This window comes from Harmonia axyridis, chromosome X, assembly GCF_914767665.1.
Source record: "Harmonia axyridis chromosome X, icHarAxyr1.1, whole genome shotgun sequence".
Lineage (NCBI taxonomy): Eukaryota > Metazoa > Arthropoda > Insecta > Coleoptera > Coccinellidae > Harmonia > Harmonia axyridis.
In genome coordinates, this window is record NC_059508.1 from 8,096,449 (window position 1) to 8,114,850 (window position 18,402).

The 18,402-nt window shown below is 36.1% G+C and overlaps 1 protein-coding gene across 3 annotated transcripts in view; it reads left to right on the forward strand.

The window, feature by feature from the left end:
- LOC123685865 (hemicentin-1-like) overlaps window positions 1-18,402 on the forward strand; it is a 318,649-nt gene that overhangs the window by 266,903 nt on the left and 33,344 nt on the right. For 2 of the 3 annotated variants that reach the window (XM_045625724.1, XM_045625723.1), the window contains exons 3-4: window positions 12,041-12,251; window positions 16,125-16,229. In XM_045625724.1, coding sequence (XP_045481680.1) covers window positions 12,041-12,251; window positions 16,125-16,229 — 316 coding nt within the window. The remainder of the gene's footprint in view (window positions 1-12,040; window positions 12,252-16,124; window positions 16,230-18,402) is intronic. The other variant, XM_045625726.1, reaches the window with a different exon arrangement.

Consider the following 18,402-nt stretch of genomic DNA (forward strand, 5'->3'; position numbering starts at 1 on the left):
ATGAGATGAACGATAAGATCCAGAGTTGTATAAAATTGTCGACTCTGTATTAATTACCACAACTGCATTCCGTGAATACATATTGGGAATTTCGCTCCGAAGTTTGTCATTCGGTTTCTCTATTCCCTAGTTATCTAACTTTGTCCAGAAAATATTACACTCTGATAAGCTAGAAGATGAATAAATTTACTGTCATCTACGATTTTCTTTCATAAAAAAAGAATGAAAAAAAGAAATCTTTCGTCATGACAGAATTTCACCTTGGATTATAAACTAACTGACAAAGAAACCGAAACATAGATAGTATCGCAAGTGGTAAATTATTGAAATTTGGAGAAAAAAGCCAAGAGTTCACATTTTTTCTTCAATAAATTTGTTAATAATGATTAGGTCTACCGCGATTACCTTTACACTCCCCAACACGTCTCGACATCGATGTAATAAGATGGTCTATTTCTTCTTGGGAAATATACTTTCCAAAGCAACCTGTACTTCATGTCTCAGAGCCGCCAAGGTCCGTGGAGGCTGGGGTAAATTTCAAACACTCTTACCCATGTTGTCCCAAACATGCTCTATGGGCGAAAGATCAGGTAATCTGGGCGGCCATGGCAAAAGATTCACATGAGTCCCTTCGAAAAAGTTTAAACTAATTCTGGCAGCATAAAGTTGGGCATTATCTTGCTGAAATATTTGATGCTCGAGCCGGTAAAGTTAAGGGAGAACATATGGCTCAACTTCTTCTTGAAGTTTTTTTTTAAGTTACAGGATGGCCTTGTTCTTCTTACCATCCTCATCAGCCAAAGATCGAGTTGTCGCAAATCGTTCTCTAATGGCCATAAGTCTTAAACGTCGATGTTGAACTTCATTTCTGTCCCTTCGACGACCAGTGCCTACTCTTCTTCGATTTTGGGCATTATCAAACCACTCTTGACAACATCTTATAACAGTTGTTGGATTTTCTGTCTGGATTTTCGAAAAATCTAGCGATTTTTCGAAATCTCCTCCCGTAGACCAATAATTCAACCTTTTTCAAATGCACTTAGCTGGCCATAAATTCCACGTACACATGCTCTAGGCATTTTAACAAGAACTAAACATCGACTTTGTTGTAAAATACAAAAAACTGCTAAAAAACGACTACAATATTCAAGTAACAAAAATTGTTGACGTGAAAAAACCTTCACGAATTTTCCTCCAAATTCAATCATTTATTCCTTGCTATACTACCTATGTTTCACCAAAAAAAAATTCAAATTTAAACAACTCCCTCTGGTTGTTGCAGTTTTTCTGTCAGTTAGTATAAATAAAATGCAAACAACAATAACAAACGCTATTTATTGACCAAAGTCCAATTGGCCATCGACAGTTTTAGTCCTGTAGGCATATTTGGAAAAAAAAATTGATAAAATGTGGTATAACGATCGCTTATATATTAATTTTGAGCCCTTTGCTATCTTGCTAGCGTGACCTTTAGTTTGACCTCAACGCAACAGTATATGGAGACCATCAAGAACTGTCAATTCCATCCATTTCGATGCAAAACGATAACGCGTAATAGTGCTATTCAATCATTCAGATATTCCTATCCGAGTTTAAACTCGATGAAAAGAGTGTAGACCGAGCGATCCAGATCGATATCTGGCCTTTTCACGTTTTAATTGAAAATTGATGAAACGAAGAAAAATATCCGTCTGTGTAGGGACAATGCAAAAATGCGATAAAATGGAACTGGGCTGAACTGCAACACAGAGCGGCCATTTAATGCCGTTTCAGAAATGAAATTTGGCAGTGCACGGACGAAATGTTAGCTGGTTTAATAAAATAAACGCGATAACGCATCCGAAATTTCGTCCGGGGATGCAATCTAATTTGAATTTGTCCACCACCTGAGTCGTCAATAAATCGGTTTGCGTTAGTAGGACGCATACACACATACAGAATATTTGCATTCATGAATTCGAAAACAAATCACATTATCTCCGTGATCATTCCGAAATTGGAGAAATCTATGGATATTAACGACTCTTCGCCAATGCAGCAACTCTGCAATCTATATAATCTTCGTCCAATCAAGGAAATTTTGAATTCACCAAATGGAAATCAAGCAAATTTCTAATGTAATGAAGCGGAATATCGAAAATGAAATTGATCACAATTTCAACGTCGATTATAGTTCTCAGTTAATATTAAAATTATTTTAGTTAAGATATGGTCCATATTTTATTATATTAATGTAGGATACAGTTATTGTTCCCTGTAAATAATTGCGATGGTCAACCGAATGCTTGGAGACCTATTAGTTTTTCAAGTGTCGAGGGCATGACAGTTTCAATCAATTTACAGGGAACGAATTGTTATTGTACGTATAATGTAAAAAGGATGTGTAATTCTTCGGGGTGTCGAAGATGTGTCATGTCGGTTGTAAAACTTAAGAGATTTACTGGGTTTGGAAAAGTTCGAGAACAAGACGGTTGTACCAGATGTGTTACATCTATGTATCAGGTACTAGTCCTTCGAGAATATTCGATTTCAGGGAATCCGCGAATATCTTTGTGGGCGGTACGGCAAAATTCTTATTGGACTGGGGGATGGTACTTTCCCTAAGGGTGTGGTCAAGCCAAAAGGAGGGAGGTCGATATTCGAGACAGGGTAAGTTCAAATCGGCAGAAAGACAGTTCAACTTAAGCCGAAGACGGGCAAAGTTCAAGGCAAGTCTAAGACGAGTCAAATTCGGTCGGTCAACTTAAGACGTAAGACGAAAAGACGTTTCGCGGACTAGATTAAGACGAGTCGCGAACAAGTTAAAGACGACCGAAAACTTGAAGTACGACGAAGACGTGATAATCCAAGACGTTTCGAGTAATTAAAACTAGAGTTAAAGACGAAATTCAGTACCGTAGTGAGAAACTTGTAATTAAGACGTAATTAAGATCTTCTCAATACTGAGTTTGTACTGTATAATTGTGGCTTTGTAAATAGATGTAAATAATTCAAAATAGTTTAATTATTACAAATCCAACAAAGTCACGGAGAAAAAGACGAAAGGCCAGGTAATCGAATCATACCTCTAGACGATCGATTAACCAAGCCTACATTAATGAAAATATATATATATATTTTGTTACTCTTCCTATTTTATCAGGTCTAGTAAAAAGAAATCCAATATGTTTCTGATAGAATTTATCTGCATCTCGCGTTGTATAAGTCCCATCGGGTTCCACTGGATGGCGTTAGAAAGATGAGATATTTTACTACAAACATTTTTGTGACGGTTTCGTGATAAGTTGACTCAGTTTAGTTTGAGCGCGCGTCAAAGATGCGCACTAGCAAAGAGAAAATACGCTATATTCTACAGTTATTCTTCGGTAAGCGTGAAAATGCAAACCAGGCGGTTAAAAATTCAAATATTGTTTATGGCCCTAATACTGTAACAGCCAATATTACGCAATTTTGATTTGGTCGATTCCGTTCCAGTAGTTTCGATATCAAAGATGCACCACGCACAGAAAGGCCAATTGTGGAAAAAATATAATCTTGGACATTGTTAAGTTTACCCGTCAAGTAATCACGGTTTCGATTGCTCAATAGCTGAAGATTGTGCAAAAAAACATTTGGAACCATTCGCATGAGGCTGATATCTAGAAGAAGCTCGATGTAGGGTACCACACGAGATAACACAAAAAACTTTCTGGACCGAATTCCCATCTGCGAATCGCAACAAAATCGACCCATTGATGAAGCTGTTTGTGACTAATAACGAAAAGTGAATCATTTTCGACAACATCAATTGAAAATGGTCGTCGTTGCAACGCGGTGAGCATGCTGAAACGATGGCCAAGCTAAGATTGACGGCCAGGAAGGTTTTGATGAGATTGGCAGGTGATTATCTATCCTAAGCTGCTCCCCTACTGCGCAACTGTAAACTCGGAACTGTACTGTCAACAACTGGATCTTCTTAAGGAAGCAATCGTCCAGAAGTGGCCAACTTTGACCAATAGAAGAGAAAGTCCATGGTACCAAATGATTATCATCTGTTCCTATCCATGACAAACATCTTTGCTAGTGGAAAATCGCTTCAACAGAAGCTTGTGAAAATCGACTGTCCCCATTTTTCGCTAATGAAGACGAGGGCTTCTACGAGAGAAGCATAATGATGATATCTTCGAAATTACCACAAATATCGAACAAAAAGGCACATATTCGACCTAAATTTGACCATTTTAACTACTTCACCTTATATATTGTTCTTGTAGACGCTGATTTTTATGTGTTATCACCTGTTTGTTTGAATTCTAAATAAATAAATAAAATAATCAAATTAAATGAATTCGACATTGTAATAACAACGAAACCAATTAAAAAAACGAAAGGATCTGAAAAGTTTTTCGTCCCTACAGAAATAAAATATTCTTCAAAAAAAAGTAATATTCCATTCGGTCAAACATTAAATTCAAGTCAAATTGCGGAAATAAAATTGTATTATTTTATTTCTGGATTATTTCCATTGAATGAAACTGATACTGTTTCATTACTGAAAAGTATTTTGAGAAAATTTCATGCTAACTGTAATTCACGTGGAACCATTAATGGACCCTAGACTCATCAATTTCCATCAAAATTAGACCTGCAGAACGCGAGATATGAAACTCATAAAAATTCCATATTTGAACATATGCAACACATCCGGATGAACTCGAATTCCTATCCGATAACCATAATGAATTTCATCAGAATCAAACCGTTAAAATGGGAGCTATCGAGGTCCCAGTAATTTCACGTAGAAAACATGTATCACTCTCGAAGTTGACGAATTTTTTGAGATAAAATATGTTTTCACCAGTTAGACCCGGGACTCATTGAGTGAAGATTTATTTTACAGTTGGAAACTTTGGAATCGGAGATCAAACATTTTTTCATCACAAAGTTACCCTATACCCTCGATGTAATCAGAACGTACAAGCCAAAAATTAATGATTCTGCGAAACATGACATTCGTATTCAAGAAATCAGAAAGCTATAAAGAACCTTTATGAAAACCAGCAATCATAGGAGCATGCCTCTTCCAAATCGCAAAAGCTGTTTTCGGTTGATTGCTCTCAAGCATTGGTTAATAACAAAAAATACTTGGATTATATGGAATTTCCACGTAAAATGAACTCGAAGAACCGAGGTCTGTTAACCACTTCATTTACCACGAATGCAATCTCCATCCGTCTATAAAATAAAAAGCAAAATTCGAAATGGAAATTCCAAGAATGAGTTGTTCGCCTCAAATCTGTGGATTTATATGGCGGGAGGAAAAGTTAATTAATACGTTCTCAAATGGAAATCGTAAGGTACCATAATATGTAAAGGCTCCCTATGAATTGCACATTTCGTAACAATTATCCTTCCTAATTCAGATGTAATTCTATGGAAAAAGTTTTATCGAGTTGAAAACATTTCTCAAATTTACAGCACACTATTGCCTGATAATAATTTCAAACAATGCATACAATTGGTTGCAATTCACAATGGTCCACTCGAGCTGGATCATATTGAAGAATCAGTGGCGTAGATTGCTAGAGTGTATCTCTATTTCTCAAATGAATCATTACTGAACATTGTCTAGAGTTTCGTGAAAACGTATATAATTCTCAGCCTTGTTTGAAATTAAAGATAATGCGTGTGCTGCACAATAAACGTATCCTGAAACATCCAACCATAATATACTAACTGACAAAGAAACTGCAACAATTAGAAGAATCTGTTTAAATTTTAATTTTTTTTTGGTAGAACATAGATAGTATAGCAAGGAGTAAATGATTGAATTTGGAGAAAAAAATCATGAAGGTTTTTCCATGTGAACAATTTTTGTTACCTAAATATTGTCGTCGCTTTTTGCAAGTTTTTGAATTTTAGAACATACCAGCTGTTCGAGGAGATCCAAAGTCGATGTTTAGTTGTTGTTAAAATGTCTAGAGCATGTATATGCGGGATTTATCGCCAGCTAAGTGAATTTGAAAGAGGTCATTTCAAGAAATCGCTAAGCGTACGAACAAAATTCCAACTACTGTTATGAGATGTTGTCAAGCGTGATTTGACAAAAATCGAAAAAGAGTAGGCACCGGATGTCGAAGGTTCACAAATGATGTGCAAGATGGACGTCTAAGACTTACGGCCATTAGAGACCGATTCGTAACAACTCGATCTTTAGCTGATGAGTGGTTAGGAGAACAAGGCCATCCTCTAACTGCCCGAACAATTTACCGCCGGATAAGGTCTTTTGGACTGCAGCATTATCGACCCCATCTTATGTTACGGTTGAGCATCGCCGGCAACGTGGAATGGCATCAGGTCGTCTTTTCTGATGAATCTCGACTCTCCTTGGTTACACATGATGGCCGAAGAAGGTTTAGACGACGTCGGAGAGAAAGACGTGAACCTCAGTTTGATGTTGAGCGTCATGTACACCAGACAGTAGGCGTTATGGTATGAGGTTCTATTGTACATGCAAGTAGGTCACCTTTAGTCGAGGTTACATGACAGCGCTGCGTTACCTTCAAGAAATAGTGGAGCCATATGTTCTCCCTTACCTCAACCGGCTCGAAAATCCAATATTTTAGCAATATAATACCCGACCTCATGTTGCCAGAGTTAGTTTGAACTTTTTCGAAGCGACCCATGTGAATCTTTTGCCATGGCCGCCCAGATCCCCTGATCTTTCGCCCATAGAGGCCATAGAGCATGATTGGGACATCATGGGTAGAAGGCTTGGGAATTTACCCCAGCCCCCACTGACTTTGGGGGCTCTGAGACATATAGTACCAGTAGCTTGGGAGTGTATAGATCATCGCGGTGGACAAACACATTATCAACAAATTCATTAAAAAAAAAGTGCAAACCTTTCGTTTTTTTTCCAAACTTAAGTCATTTACTCCTTGTTATACTATCTATGTTTTACCAAAAAAAAATCAAAATTGAAACAGCTCCTTCTGGGTATTGCAGATTCTTTGTCAGTTAGTATAATTCAAACAAATTACCGAAAATGTTTGACACTTCAGGAACACACTTCTCAGCATCGTTTGAAATTAAATTCAATGCGTATGCTGCACAATAAACATGATCGTTAATCATCTCACCATAATATAAGATGTTCTCTTTTATTATTATGATACCCTTCAAAGAAGATTCTCATCCATTCAAACAGCGTTAAAAGAGACGGAGTGTCTACTTCGACAATCGAAACACTTCTTTTCGATGCCATTGCTCATCCATTCTTTAAAGTCCAGTAACGGTCAACACGTATGTGGCAAATACGAAATTTCGCAACTGGAGAGAAACTTCGAGTTCAGCAAAAATGTAAAAGGAGCAATACGAAAAATTGGAAAGAATCCGGTCTTGTTTATTCTGCTCATTTCGTTCTGATAATGAAATACCCGATCGAATTTTGTGTCGAACACACATTGAATCCATAGCATAAGGGATGCTAGAGTTCCTAGCGGGAAATGGATCTCGGAATCTGGGGCCTTCCAGCGCCCGAGTAATAAGGAGTTATATTTACTACTCTTCGAAACACATTTATGGCGCCAAATTCTGTTAGGGGTGCTATCCCACAATTTCTAGAGAAATGAAATGAAAAGGAAATGTATTCGAGAACAACTTCACATGTCATATATGAAGATATTTCTTCTATTTGTGCAGGTGCAGTGTACTTAATATTCAATATCCGCTTTCCTTCTCCATTCGATATCACAGAATACAGTAATAGTAATGGACTAGTTTTCATTTTTTTGTTAAGGATTAATTCTAAAAATTTAAGTAAAATGAAACAAAAATGTGGAAGAATCATTGAAATATCTCCAGAAATGAAAAAGTTATAGGACTTTGAAGTTGCGTTTGGAAGAATAATTTCATAGTACGTGTAAGTGGCGTGACGTCACACACTAGACGACTGGTATTCGCAGAGTGCTTACGAATTCATTGGTGTACAATCACTTGTGCCGTTCGTGTCGTGCTTTGTTCGTTACACGATGGCTGAAATAACTTACTATATACATACATATAAATTCCTTTTTTCTCTTTTTACTTTTTACTCCTCACATAAATATGTTTTGCCATTGATAGACTTTAACAACCAGTACTCAACTACAAACTGTTTATCAAACGATTTTTGAATAAATCATCGTTATAAGTTGAACCATGATGAAGCAAACTCAAAAGTAGATACTTACTTGAAAAGTTTAACTCCTTTTATTTCAGCACTGACATAAGATGGATTTGAAGAAAAAAACTCCATCACTGCGAATATATCTATTTTAGGCAAATTGTCACTTTGTCCTTTCACGAAGCCATCTTCCATTATGGTCATATAAAAACAAAACTCGAGTTAAAACTACACTGTACAACTACAAACGACGCGAGAGTCTTGGCGCGGCTAAGTATTCAAACGTTAGTTATGGTGTAGCGATCACAGGCAAGTGCCGTGACGTCACAGACCAAAGACGTTCCGCGCTAAAATACGTAAATTTAAATAATCTATTTCTCAGTCATTTATTGATGGATTTTCCAAATTTTTTCACTGATTTATCAGTTTTGCTCTATATTTTAATTCTAGCGTGTCAAATATAGTATTATCAACATCACTAAACTAGTCCATTCTCAACGAATGTTTGCACAAACTCATCGAGAACATTTCGAACAGATTAATCAACAAAAAATTGTATCCCGGAAAGCCTGAATCAACTATTGGAACATTCGTGAAATGAAAGCCCAGCAAAATCGAAACTGAAAGGAAAAAAAATTCGCTAACAGACAATGGTGGCGACTTAAATTCTTCTCCATCTCCAACGACAATTTGCCCAATAGGTGGTCCAAACAATACTTTCCGCTGTCATATTACACGATGAAGTATGATGTAGAATGGTGGAAAAAGCAACGCTGACGACGGCATTTTACCTGTACGTTTTTTCTTAGCTATATAGGGATTCTATAGGGGCGAACTCAGGAACTATATTGTCCAGTAGGTTGCAGTAGGAATTATACAATGTTAAATTTTGTTAAATAATGTTAAAGGTTTTAACTAGTGTTTAAACCTGATTAACTGAGGTTCTAACAGAGGTAATTATTTGCGATTGTACAACGTTAATAATAGAGTATTCATTGAATGCTACTCTCATTCAATATTTGCAAGATTCGTCGATCCCATCACTCTACATTTCTATGTATTTGAATGGCAGTTTCCAATAGGAAACCCCCAATGTAATTGCTACACGGTGTATTGTTTTTTGATGTTCCTCATTTCATTTGTGTTCAGCAGATTTTCCCATTTAATTATAGAGTGATACACCCATCAACAAATTTTAGAAATTGTTGAATTGTATTATCAAAATCAGAGCTCATTTGTTGATACTGAGAGAAATTCAAGAATTCCTGGAGACATTCATTAATCGACTCAATATTCGTTGTAGTTTAGACAAACTTGGTAATGGACTGAAAATAAATGACATAAAAATGTCAAAAAATAATACGGTGTGGCCATTATATTTTGAATTGTATGCGGATTGTCAGACTGGAATTCGAATGAAATTTTCCGTTTGTATATGGTTTTCTATTAGTCATGATGTTTCTGAAGGTAGAACAAGAAATAAATTCACTTCAAGCATACCCTTGAAATGTTAATGAATTATGTGAAACGTTTGACTTCTGCAAAGGTTGGACAGGGATTTGACAAAGGAATGAATCTGCGATATAAAATTATATTATGAGTACAAATTCGCTTCCGTCGTTTTAGCCGTGTTGTTTGTGGTTAAGGATTTTAAATTCCTCAAAGAATTTTATAAGCCGTTTTGCAATAGATGGCTGTAGCGATAAGTGGTAGTCGTAATAAATAGATCGTAAATGTCATACAATGAGTTTAGGTATTTGTTATTATTAAGCCATCGAAATATTAGTCGATTTGTGTCTGCATTAAAAAACTATTCTCGATTAAACATGTCAGCTTACGAGCCAAATTTTCATAATTTGCGGGAAGTTTCAATTTTCTGCTTCAATATAAAGAAATCTGCGGCTGAGGCTTATGGAATGCTCTCAAATACCTATGATGAGGCCGCTATTAGTGAGAGAACGTGCCGAGAGTGGTTTCAACGCTTCAAGAACGGTAATTTGACGTCGAAGACCAGCATAGCGGTGGAAGAGAGAAGGTTTTCGAAAATGCAGAATTGGAGGCATTACTTGATCAAGACTCGTGTCAAACGCAATAAAAATTGTCAGGATCATTAGGAGGACGCAACAAGCTATTTAAAAACGCCTGGAAGTCATGGGAATGATTAAACAAGGATATTGGGTGCAGTACTAGTTGAGACAGTGAGATGTTGAACGGCGTTTATTTGCTTGTATACCTACAGCTGCTTGCGAGGAGAAGACGGAAGGGATATCTGTTCGCATTGTAGCTGGAGACGAGAAATGGGTTCATTACGATAATTCTAAGCGCAAAAAAATAAAAGGGATCTCCCGGGTATGCTTCCACGTCGACGGCCAAACACAATATTCACAGCTCCAAGGTCATGATCAGTATTTTGTGGAACCAGCTGGACTTAGTGTATTATGAGTTGTTAAAACCGACAGAAGCAATCACAGGCGATCATTATCGAACGCAATTAATGCGTTTGAGCCGAGAATTGAAAGATAAACGGCCGCTATACAATGCTTGACCCCATGTTGCGAAAGTGGTTAAGACGCACTTGGACTCGTTGAATTGGGAATTCCTACTCAACCCGCCATATTCTCCTGACGTTGCTTCCTCGGAATATCACCTGTTTCGATCGAAGGTACACAGCCTTGCTGACCAGCACTTCCGGTTTTATGAAGAAGTAAAAAATTGGATCGATTCATGGATTTCAAAAGATGACCAGTTTTTTCAACGCGGGATTCGAACGTTGTCGAAAGATGGGAAAAAGTAGTGGCCAGCTATGGTGAATATTTTAGATCACAAATGTATAATCAGTTTTTTACAATAAAGCCTCGAATTTCGGAAAAAGACAGGAGCTTTAAATTGTTCAATGTACATTAATAATTTCAACTGGATCGGTTGTCACTGAAATATTAGAAATTTTCGTAGGTAATTGCACAAGTGCATCAAAATTACCGATAATTTTGCATGACAGCGTGTTGTCATAAAAACTGCATGAGTTCAGTTGCAGTTTTTCAAAGAAAACACGCTGGAATGCGAAATTATCCGGTCATTTTGATGCACGAGTGTAATTCGGGGGAATATTTCCCGAATAAACTGTTACATCACTTGTCAAACTGATGTAGAATGGAATTGCCATAGATTCGAACTGTGTAAGATGCATAGAAACTATGCATCTATCAACAGAACAATTATCGCAGTGCAGTTTCGCTTCCTACAATGCAATTATCGCTGTAATTTTCGATAATTGTTCTCCATATACATAGAATTTTTGACAGGAGGGAAACATTCGGTAAAATCGATGATGATACCAATACGAAATTTTGCACAAAGCTTGAAAAAATATTATAATCAGTAAATTGAATTTTTCAAGGAATAATCAAGATCTTCGGACTCTTGACTTTGAAACGATTAATTTTATCCGAAAAACCCGTTTCCGATCACCTAACAAAATCATCATACGCTGTTACATCAATCAAAAAAAAAATTTGTACCCATGATCTTGTTTTCCCGAATTGCTCAAAGAATATAAACTCTATTGAATATTTGGATTAAGAAAAATCATATAGAAAACATTTTCTCTGGAGTTTTTGAAAATTGTAATAACTGCATAAATGTTGAAATAAATCAATAAACACATTCTAATAATTGATCGTAGGCGATTCATTCCACACTGGTACATTCGAATATCTGAGAAGCGCTTTTCCGAAACGAGTTATAACACGCACTGAAGAGCTTTTACCACTAAGTCGAGGATGACAAACTTCCTGCCGAATAGTTGAACTTCCCTCTCGAAGGCAATGTCGTCATGCCTAATTCAGGCTACGAACGATTTTGGTCCCCAACTCATTACAGTTAATTAATTTTCAGGTATCCTGGATACGACACAGGGATATACACATATTAACTGTGGGCAGTTACACCTATACCAGCGACCAGCGGTTCCAGGCGAATCATCACGCTGAGACAGACGAGTGGACTTTGCAAATTAAGTGGGCTCAAAAGCGTGACGCAGGAATCTATGAATGTCAAATTAGCACTCAGCCTGTGAGGAGTTACTTCGTTAATTTGGAGGTTGTAGGTAAGTAAATAGCGTAATGAAACGGGATCAAGCCCCATGGGCATTGAACCCTTTTCCAGGATGGAAAATATTTTCGCAACTACTGTATTCTTGCCGAGTTCTCTGCCAGAATATATACGCTCGAACTCTGCTGAATTAGGGATTGAGCTCCTCGATCACGAAACTTTCTCCCCATTGATTATTCCGCAAAATGTTTGGATTTTAAGGAGAAACTCATTTAAGTTGATTGTGATTTAATTTTTGGAATACTTAATTCTCCAGAACCTTTTGAGGAAAATATTTTCTACGGGCGTTTATCGTATCAATTATCTTAAGTTTTGTAAACCTCCAGGAAAGGATCAGTTTATTCTTCCTGAATGTTTAATTTTTCGTAGTCCCATCATATTCAATCATAAAAAACCATGACCATAATCACAATTCTCTGAATTCTTTTTCTTAATATAAAATTTCTTGTAATTGTGAACAGTACTCAGAATATGTTCAGTCAGAGAAAATAATGATTTGTAACATTATTTCTGTATTCAACACCAAAATTGTCAATTTCTGAGTTCCTTTTCTAAATGTATAATTACAAAATATTTATGTGTCCGAGATCAGAGATATATTCAATCAAAAGAAATAAATATTGGTATCGTTTTTTGAGTTCCCAACTCCAAAATTCTCGATTCATCAAGTTTCTTTCCTGAATATATTATTTTTCAGAATCTCATAAAATATTCGAGTGAAGTGTTCAATCCGAGAAAACAAAATTAATATCTTCATTTGAGTTTCGATAGAAATTTTTTTAATGTCGTCTAAAGGAATGCCTGTTTCATCATCGATTAAAGAATTCATTTCAATTACTCGCTTCGGTCGTTGGACAGAAATACGAAAAATGCTTTTTCCCACTGGTTGCACAAATAACTATTTCATTTTGACAAAAATTGTTGCAAGAAAGAGTTTCAAAATTTCTATCATTGAAGAAAACATCAAGGCTGTAATTTTGTATGGCTACATATCTGGATTCTTAGCGGAAGGGCTACATCTAAAGGGTGTTTTTTTTAGAGCTATAGAACTTTAAATTGCAATAAAACAACGATGGATTATTCGATTGAAATGAATTTTATATATCCGCAAGATAATCTTGTAGCATTACATTTTAAATATGATTTCTGGCATATGGATGTAGTCCAATCTGGACGTCCAATTTTCGATGACTTTTTCCAACATTTGTGGCCATATATCGACAATAACACGGCGAATGTTACCTTTCAAATGGTCAAGGGTTTGTGGCTTATCCGCATAGACCAATGACTTTAATAGCCCCACAGAAAGTAGTCTAGTGGTGTTAAATCACAAGATCTTGGAGGCCAATTCACAGGTCCAAAACGTGGAATCAGGCGGTCACCAAACGTGTCTTTCAATAAATCGATTGTGGCACGAGCTGTGTGACATGTTGCGCCGTCTTGTTGGAACCACAGCTCTTGGACATCATGGTTGTTCCATTCAGGAATGAAGAAGTTAGTAATCATGGCTCTATACCGATCACCATTGACTGTAACGTTCTGGCCATCATCGTTTTTGAAGAAGTACAGACCAATGATTCCACCAGCCCATAAAGCGCTCCAAACAGTCAGTTTTTCTGGATGTAACGGTGTTTCGACATACACTTGGGGATTAGCTTCACTCCAAATGCAGCAGTTTGGTTTGTTGACGTAGCCATTCAACCAGAAGTGCGCTTCATCGCTAAACAAAATAAAATGGACGAAGTGCGTAATACGTATTCCGCACAGAACCATTATTTTCGAAATTAAATTGCACTATTTGCAAGCGTTGTTCAGGCGTTAGTCTTTTCATGATGAATTGCCAAACCAAACTGAGAATAAATTGCTTAACAGTTGTTGAATCGGTCGCCATCTTGAACAGTAATGCCAACTTAAAGTTATATACCTCGAAAAAAAAACACCCGTTATATAAGATTCATCAGTGACTGAAGAATTCATTACAATTATCAACTAGCTCAAAGTGCTGTGAATATTTCGATAAAAGTGTAATTATAATTTCAGTTCAATCAAATGACTATAATTCAACGACTTCTATCTACTTATTTCAATTATGTCGAACACGAATAGAAAAGCGATTAAGTTATCCATTAAAAGTGTCGAACATTTATGGTTATTATTTCAATATCAAATGATGAAATTCAGACAGGTGATTCTCTTCAATTGAATTCGTGTCAAGATATAATTGAGCATGCAACAAAACCTGCAGGTGAAACATTTATGAATCATTATTGTCCAATACATTAATAATTGAATCTCAGATGAATTATTCCTAATATGTTACTTGGTGGAAAATTATATTATATTATATTATAAATGTTCAACAACCTCAAAAAAATGTTAAAAGTTGAAAATATCGCTATAATTCTCTGTAAATCCTTCTCCTAATTAACAATTAGGATACTAGCGACGATGAGGGTTACCTGCTGTGAAAAATTTGCAATCTGTCATCTAAGTCTCTGAATATTCATCAGAATCATTAATTTCTGAGGAAAATACGTGTTTGCAGGTAGGCTTTCAAGGCTTCAGTAGAAGAGGCCCATAAGCACTAATTTATTTCGTGAACTCCATCGTATCGAAACCTTCCATTCGGCAAATGAAAGCAGAGGAAAAATGATATTGCTTCGCGTAATTCGAGATTTCCCTCAGAAATGAAATGGAAGTTATCAGGCTTGATTTTTTTCAATCGTAACCTGCAGTTTAATTCCAAAGAGAGCAAAGTCAAACAGAGTTCTGAAATTAGAAATAACTCAGATGAAGTAATTCGTTGAAAGCTCGATTGGTTACTCTCCACTTTTCTGTATTTTCTCTTTTCAAATTGAGTTTGTTCATGTTCTATTCATTCCATAGTAAGTGTAAATACTGTTTTTATTCTCGATATATATGTCTTTCAAATATCATATAATTGCCTTCAAATCTTTATGAACTATTCCTAGGGTACACAATAACTTTCAAACGAAAATTTCCGGATACGTTCAGAGTTGCAATATCTCAATTAAGTTCATTGTTCGAACCGAAGTTCAGAAATTAGTATCAGAATAATGGAAGGAATGTTCTTGATAAATTTCTGCTAGTAGTGGTCCGAGTAACTGGCAAAAGGATCATACAGAAACATTATAACAATGAAAATGCCGAGAAACTTCTTATCGAAAAATCAGCCCGTCAATTCATACCCTAAGATAACGTTGTCTACCTCTTCTGTCGGAAATGAAATTGAGGGTTAATGGAAAAATAACAATCATGTAACAATCAGGAATCCCCATCTGAAGTTCTGGAGATCCTCTTTCCTGCGGTATAATGGTCAGCTACTACTATTAAAAGAGATCACTAACAATGTAAGAGTTTTAATTCGATATAGAAGCTGCTCCAGGACCTTCTGTACTATTCGTTCATTTCCTGAAGCTCAGATAGATACCGACTTTTATTATTCTCCACATCTGAGCTCCAAATTTGATCATTCGTCCCTAATTTAGTCTGGCAACTTGTTTACGATATTGTTGTATGTTTATTTGATTATTTGATCCAAAGGCAAGCTACAATAAAGTCCGAGTTTATGGCCTGAGCGGAGGACTACAGTGCAAGGAGATACTGGTTTACTGTTGTTCGTCCGACATTGTTGTCCGAATTAATTATTAATTCTTGAACCTGATTACATAATGTACAAGGAAATGAGGACGTGCTAGAAGTTTTCGGCAAGTTCGAGGCGTATAACAAGGAACGACATTAATTCCAAACAATGGAAGAGTTTTGGAGTGAGGAAAACAGTGAAATAATTAATAATGCGGAGTCTTCTTGACGCGATTCAAATAACTCGCGGATTTTTTCATTGCAGAAAATTCCGATGAAGAGCGAACCTATCAGGACGAGGAAGTTGAAGCTGTTGTGGAGAAACCGTGCACGTGCACTTGTCGAAAGAAAAACTGGCCAGCCGATGCAGGTTTTTTTCATCATTGCAACTAGAGAATTACTAACTAAATAACTTTTGAATTGTGTGTGTGAATTCTATATTAACACTCCGAATAAATCCTACAATTAACATCAATACAGTACAAGGGACCCAAATTCGATGCGCACAAAAGCATCTCGAAAACTATAATCTTAAAGAAAAAATCTTGAAGCACCCCTGAGGTCTTTTTTCGAAATAATAAGATATCAGAAAGCAGATCATAGATTTCCCAATACATTCTCGAGTTACAGGTCGTTTCTGAAAAATGACTATTTCAAATAATTCGCTATATCTTGGTCTCTGTTCGAGATAAAAAAAATCTAAAACTAGCGATAATATAGCGAAATATTTGAAGTTGTCATTTTCCAGAAACGCCCTTTGACTTGAGAACAAATTAAGATATCTATGATCTGCTTTCTGATATTTGATTTTTTCAAAAAAGAGTTTCGAGGTCCTTGAAGATTTTCTTATAGATGCTTTCAGTGAAACATCTTATAGATGCTTTCAGTGAACATCGAATTTGGAACACGCTGTAAGACTGCTTCTACTAAAATACTGAAATCATCAAAAAAGTGTTTAAAAAACTGAAAAAGCTGGATGACTGCGGACTTGAACCCAGGTCGTTGGTGCCAAAAGACTCATTCGCAAACCCTAGAAAAACTCCGAAGATATAAAACTTTGCAATGAAAAAGATTATATTCAGTATCGTGGTATCAATTCCTGTTTTCAATTTCATGTTTTTATGTTGTTGAGTTTTCGTGAAATGATTTTATTCCTTGATTTTTTGCTTCAAAAATGCATGAATCGTTTTTTTGAGCTGGGAGGATTAATATGGTATATCAATTGATTTTTGTACTAAATTCCATGCGAGAAGCTTCTATAGTTCCCGAGGAGACTTTGGGCGATGAACGATCAGTTTGTCAAACTGATTTTTGGATATTCCCAAACATGAAAATGTCAGATATTCAAAATTTTGTTTATCTCGGAAGTTTCCAAAAGTTCAATATTAAAAATTATAAACCAAAATAGATTAAAAAATATATCAGATTGATTGAGATGAAAAAAATGACTCAATTCAAAGTAACACAAACCTTATTTCAACTTCGAAGCAAATGCGATGTTCATCTTCAAATCATCACCTCCTTGATTCACCATTCAAGCAAGAATGCATTCTAAAGATGAAGCACTAACTTTTTGAGTAGTTTGATGTGAAATTACCTCCCTTTATTCATAAACTTTCTTTAGTATGACCTACGCTTTCTTGATCCAAACTGGACAGTCGACATCTTATTGCACAGATTACAATGAAGTAATCCAAATAGAGTATATTTTCGTAACGAGTTTGAAAGATTATCCATAATTCTCTTGCTCCCGAAGCGAACCATTAATTAAATGAAGTAAAACATCTACCAATTTTCCCAGCTCCACTTGACTGTGACTAATAATGAATTTTCCCGCCTAGTTTATGACGAAATAATTAGAGATTCAGTGCAACTTAATTTGGGATTCGAGTTCCTCAGCATGATTTCATCATTTCACTTCTCAGGTCCTTGTGTATTCTGCCTCTTCGGGCAAGTTCAAGTTGATTAAGGAACTTATTCAGTCCACAGTTCGATTGTTAGTCATTGAATTTCGAGAATCTCGAAATGTATTCCGAATTGTCATTGATATCTATGTCATGGTCATCTTCAGGACTATTCTATGATATCCATTCATTCTCAATCGGCAAGCTCATCCCTATCTGCTGATTGTGTAATCAAAACTTCGGCAGTTATTATTGATCCTGGATATTTCACAGTTGCTTTGAAGTTCTAAAGGTTGTATCTGATATCCGTTTAATTTTAATTTTTAGTTCATTGTCTTGTTGTGATGTTTGCTTATTGTCTTTCCGTTTGAGGTGTAGAATTTTTGCTTTCACAACATAATGTCTAGGTTGTTCCTCTAAAATCACCAACGACCTGAACCTCCATTCTAGATTACTGTCTAACAATCACGTAATCTATTATGGATTTTAAATTTCTCCTGTCTTCTCCGAACTTGTCGATTATTTTGTAATGAACAGGTTCTGACAGTGGAATCACCTACCAGAAATATTTCCCTGGAAGTCCTTATTTTTCAACCAAAGCGTTATACCTCAAACTTATATTCCCATAATTGTGACTTT